The sequence below is a fragment of the Penaeus monodon genome, chromosome 1 (assembly GCF_015228065.2).
Source record: "Penaeus monodon isolate SGIC_2016 chromosome 1, NSTDA_Pmon_1, whole genome shotgun sequence".
Lineage (NCBI taxonomy): Eukaryota > Metazoa > Arthropoda > Malacostraca > Decapoda > Penaeidae > Penaeus > Penaeus monodon.
The window spans coordinates 34,080,283-34,086,591 of record NC_051386.1 but is presented as its reverse complement, the minus strand read 5'-3'; the positions used below and the strand labels follow the sequence as shown (position 1 = coordinate 34,086,591).

General features: G+C 29.3%; 1 protein-coding gene across 1 annotated transcript in view; it reads right to left on the bottom strand.

Annotated features, from left to right (window-relative positions):
* The window catches only part of LOC119572336 (splicing factor 3B subunit 1-like), a 51,290-nt gene that overhangs the window by 41,319 nt on the left and 3,662 nt on the right, over window positions 1-6,309 (bottom strand). The window contains exon 2 of the mRNA XM_037919389.1: window positions 3,989-4,185. Within this exon, the coding sequence (XP_037775317.1) occupies window positions 3,989-4,185 (197 nt within the window). The remainder of the gene's footprint in view (window positions 1-3,988; window positions 4,186-6,309) is intronic.

Here is a 6,309-nt window from a genome sequence, read left to right as displayed (position 1 = left end):
ATAAATATATAAACTAAAATATATATATAATATATAATATAATATATATATAATAATATATACCCCATATACCCACACACGCTATATATATTTATATAAAATAAATTTTGAATAAATTAAAGATATTGCCCCCCCCGTGCCAAACATTAAACCTCCAAAGGGAGATGGAAATTGTCCTAGGTACTAGTCCATAAACTTTACAAAAGGGCACAAAAACATACTACTCACTCTGTACTCATTTTTTTAACCATTTTATGATGACTATATATAATATATATTATAAAATAAAAATATATATATTAATATATAACTATATATATAATATAATATGTATATAATTGATATATGATATATAATAATATATAATATATATATAATAATATATAATATATATATAATAATATATATTTTAATATATATATAATATATAATATAATAAAATATATATATATATATATATATATATATATAATATTTTAAATTATATATATATACATTAATATAATTAATATATATATTATTATATTTTTATAAAATTAATATATTTAAAATATAGATATATTTATTTAATTTATAATATATATATATATAAATTTTTTTATAGGTTTTATATTTTAGGCTATTTATTTGATATAATTTTGGGATATTATTATAATTTAATATTTAATTATATATATTATTTATTTTTTTGTTTTATATTATTTATGCTTATTATTTATGTATTATATTGTATTTCTTATTATATATATCTATAAAATTTATATTATATATATATTATAATATATTAATTATTTATTTTATATTTTATATTCTTTATTCTTTATTATTCTCATCTCTTTTCTATTCTTCTCTATTTTTCAAAATTCTATTTCTTATATTTATATTATATATCTTTATTATATATATTTCTTTTTCTTTATTATTATTTATATTCTATATCAATTATTACATATCTATCTAATATTTATATATATATTAATTATATTATTATATTCCATCTTTATACATAATATTTATATATAGTCATCACAATGAAGGTTCAAATAAACTGCCATCACAGATGAGTAGTAATGATCTTTGTGCACTTTTGTAGAAGTTAGGTGGACTACTAACCCTGACTCTTCCACTCTCCTTGACGCAGTTTAATGTCACACCAGACGATTACATAATATATATAAATTTTTTATAAATATATATCGGTGTGGGTATATGTGTGTAATGTATATATATATATTAATATATTATTATATATATATATTAATTATATATAATAAATTATATCATCTTAGCGTTATAATAACCACCATATATAAAAACAAAAATAAATATAATAAATAATCAACAAAAATTAATATAGTATAATATATATGATTTCCTTTTTTATATAACACACTATTTTATTCTTGGAGAGTGTTAATCCCACCCCGTTATAATACAATTATATTATATTTTTATATTATATATTTGGAAAAATTTTATAATATATATATATATAAAATTTAATATCTATATATTATTTTAAAATGTGTAATTTTCTACATTAACAATAAAAAGGGGATAAGATTAAAATATAAAAAATTATATAATATATAGAATTAATTATATAAAACTACTATAACTTAATGGTAATATATTCAGTTGGAAAAGGTGGGGAAAATAACGACAAAAAAGGTATTGATAAGTAATGTGTGGGTAAATATACACTAAAAAATTAAAAAATAAAAATATACTATCATACTACACAAACATAAATGGAAAATGGTTTGCCCTATTTTACCGGTTCATTGGGGGGCCGTGGGGCTGTCCCTCGGGGTTTTAAAAGGTTGGGTTTTCATCTGTGACCTGGGTGTAATTTGAATTCCTAAAAAAAGAGTCATCATCAATGTTAAAAATGGTAACATTGTCTTCCTTAAATTATGGGAGTAGCAGTTTCAAGGGAAACCATTTTGTGTAGGCCCTTTATCTTTAAGAATAAAATTTATATTTATCTTAAATTTGGTTATGTCAGTGTTGTGTTGTCCCTTTTAATTTATTGAGGGGGGTTGTATGGGCATTTTTTTAATTTTTTCTACTCTATCTCTTATTAATTATGTTTTTTGTTTGTGGTTGTGTTTTGTGTGTGTGTGTGTGGTTGTGGGTTGTGTTGTTTTTGGTATGTGTGTGTGGTGTTGTTATGTGTTGAAAAATTTTTTTTATTTCTAATTTTATTTCTTTTTAAAATTGTTATGTTTTGTGTGTTGTGTGTATGTGGGGTGTGTGTGTGTGTGTGTGTGTATTTGTTGTGTGTTTTGTGTGTGTGTGTGTGTGTGTTGTGTGTTGTGTGTGTGTGTGTTGTGTGTTGGGGTGTTTGTGTGTGTGTGGTATGTGATGTGTGTTGTGTGTTGTGTGTTTGTGTTATGTGTGTGTATGTGGGGTTGTGTGTATGTTGTTGTGTGTTGTGTGTTGGTGGTGTGTGTTGTGTGTGTGTGTTGTGGTGTGTTGTGTGTGTATGTGTGTGTGTTTGTTGTGTGTGTTGTGGGTATTTGTTGTTTATGTTTTGTGTGTGAAATTTTTATGTTTGTTATGTGTTGTTTATGTGTATAGGTTATGTGTATTTTGGATGTGTGTGTGTGTATGTGTTTTTTGTGTTTTTTTTGTGTTGTGTGTGTGTGTGTTTTGTGTTGTGTGTGTGTTTTGTGGTGTATATATTTATTTAATATGTGTATGGTATGTGTGTAGGGTGTATTTTCTGTTGTGTATGTGTGTAGTGTGTTGTTTATGTTGTGTATGTTGTTGTGTGTGTGTGTTTGTATTTTATGTGTATTGTTGTATTTATTATGTATATGTTTTTGTTGTTGTGTTATGTTTTGTTTATTTATGTATATTTTGTGTTGTGTTTGTGTTTTTGTTGGTGTTGTTTTGGTGTGTGTGTTGTGTGTTTTGTTGTATGTGTAGTGTTGTGTTGGGGAGTCATGTTTTTGTGGTTGTGTCATGTGTTGTGTGTATTTGTGTGTGTTTGTTTATACGTGCGTGATTTTCTGTGTGTGTGTTGTGTGTGTGTGTGTGTGTGGTGTTGTGTTGTGGTGGTGTTGGGGTGTGTGTGTGTGTGGTGTGTGTGTGTGTGTGTTTTGTGTGGTGTGTGTGTGTGGGTGGGGTGTGGGTGTGTGAGTGTGTGTGTGTGTGTGTGTGGGGGTGTGGTGTGGGTGTGTTGTGTGTGTGTTTTGGTGTGGGGTGTGTGTGTGTGTGGTGTGTGTGTGTGTGGGGTGGGGTGTGTGTGTGTGTGTTGTGTGTGTTTTTGTTGTTGTGTGTGTGTGTGTGTGGTTGTGTGGGGGTGTGGGGTGTGTGTGGGGTGTGTTGTGTGTGTGTGTGTGTGTGGTGTGTGTGTGGTGTTGTGTGTGTGTGGTGTTGTGTGTGTGTGGTGTTGTGTGTGTGTGTATGTAGGTGTGGTTGGGTATGTAGGTGTAGGTGTGGTTGGGTATGTAGGTGTAGGTGTGTGTGTGTAGGTGTAGGTGTGTGTGTGTGTGTGTGTGTGTGTGTGTGTGTGTGTGTGTGTGTGTGTGTCCATGCATATGTGTGTATGTGTATAATTACGTATATGTATATATGTATAAGTATGTATATGTATAAGTATCTATGTATATACATATGTATAAGTATCTATGTATATGTATGTGCGTATGTATATTTATATGCGTGTGTATGTATATCTATATGTATGTATGTATGTATGTATGTATGTATGTGTATGTATGTGTATGTGTATGTGTATATGTATGTGTATGTGTATGTATATGTACATCCATTTAAATGTATATGTATATGTATGTGTCTGTATATATGTGTGTGTAAATCTATTTATGTACATACATCTATGCATGAGTGTATGTGTGTAGTAGATATTATCATTTCCTAGCACTTAATACACAAAAATAACCACCTTTTGTAAATTTCTTCAATAAAAACAACTATATATCTTACAAACCAATCTGTTGTACATAAAAGAACTTACATCAATGTCATCCACACCAATTGACTGGACATAATTTGCATATTTATTTCCATTAGAGATATCATAAATATCGCTGTCATAGTAGCCACCACCATCTAGCATCACACGCTCATCATCCTTGGCTGAACCTTCTGGAGGTGGAGGGGGCTTTAAGCTAGCCTTCCGGTTCTGGATGTCTTGAATGTGTGCTTCAATATCTGTGCAAAACAAAAATAGAATAAAAAGGGTTAGATGCAGCTGTTCCCAAAAATGTAACAACATATTGTGGGATTTAATCCATTGATGCCAGGAATGCAAGTACATACTTGCTATAAGCACTAAGTTTTGATTCAATTATTTTATTTATATAAATATAGCTCCACAAGATCTTGAGATGGAGTCAGTTACTACGTATCTCACCTCTTTACCCTTTTCCATCATTTTTTAAAGAGACTAAATTCTTTTTATTGCTAGTAGGATTTTAATAATGTAATAATAGTCCTAACATATTTATATATATTTATATATGCATATAAACATATATACATATATAAAATATATATATTTATATATATATATAATTATATATTATATATATATTATATATATATATGTAATTATATATATATGTAATATAATTCTATTTGTATATTATTATATATGTATATATATATATATTTTATATTATTATCTATATATTTATTATATATATTATATATATTATCTATATTATATCAATCTATCTATATATATATATTTTTCTATATTATTATTATCTTATAATATATCTTATTATTATATTATATTTTATTATATTATATATATATTATATATTTTTATTATATTTAATTATATCTATTCTATATCTATATTATATATATCTATCTATATATTTATTATATATATATGTTATATTCTATCTCTTTATATTATTATATATTATTTTATTTTCTATTTCTATATAAATTTTATATTATGATTAATATTATCTAATTTTTTCTACATTATCCCCAATTATATAGAACATCCATATAAAAAATTTTATTTGTTCCTTTTATTGTAAAAAATCTGCCGCATGGCATTATTTATCATAAGATCCAAATCAAATGAAAACATAAAATTACTAATATGCTGTGACCATGGCGGTTCAAATGAACTCCCAAAAAAAAAAAAGTTTGGCGAGTGGTTAAGCATCGACTCAAGACTGGGCACCGGTAAAAACTGAGTTCGAGGGTTTCGAGTCACCGGGTTGCGTGTTCCCTTGCAAGACTTCACTTCGATTGCCCACCTGCCACTGGTGGGCATGCACCCAAGTCATGCTGGTTCCAAGCCGATAAAAAGAAATGATTCCAAAAGTAACACCGGCACCTCCCTGGAAAGGAATGGGCCCTCCAATACTCACGCAAAATCCCTCACACATGAAAAATACAATTAATATTATGCTGGCACGACCGCTCAAATGATGAGCCTATCCGTAAAAAGTCACATAGATGGCTCTACAAGTACTTAAACACAAAAGGGCAGTTATTAATCTACCTATCTCATCTGTTTCCTTTTGGAAGGGGCTTTATTGTTTTAATGTTACAGAGATTAAACAATTTATATCACAACATTAAAACAATAAGAAAAATAGCCAATAACACCCTTTTCCCACCATCAGGAAAGGGAATCAGGTCATCACTAGGGCCTACGATAAAGTAAATTTCAGGCTAGCACGTGGCGGCCATCTGTACAAATTCACAAAAAAAAACTACGGGGGAACAAGGGTCCGTGGGGGATAAAAAAAGAAAAAAAAAATAGAGTGGGAATTCCAGCTGATATTTGACCCATCCAGTCCAAAAAATGCTGAAAAAGTGATTAGAACCAAACATTGTGACCATAGACGAACGAAAAACTTCGGTGTTTTTGTGATATAAAGGGATTGGTTTACCCTGGGTTAGGGGCGTCGCATATATTACCCTGGGTCCAGGGCAAGACCCCTAGTAGGGAATATATAATCGTAGTGTATAATTCCCCAGGATTAAGGTTAGTTTTTATTGGTTGGACGCAATGGGACGATACCACAGGGGATCTGATTATGTGAAATCCCCTGTTTTTTGCCGAACGATGGTTTGGTTCCCATAATTTTTCAACAGTTGGCGCGTCGGGGCGTAGAGTTTGAGATGGGGCGCCGTCCGTGAGTTTTTCATTGTCCATTTTAAGCAATTTTTGTGCTTGTTTACCATTTTTTTCCTTTCATTTCAGCCTGTTTTACCCACAATTTCCTATCTACTTCTGCCCTCCCTGTATCAGTAATACAACTATTATGTTAAAGCCTTAACCCACTGTATGATTTCCCGATC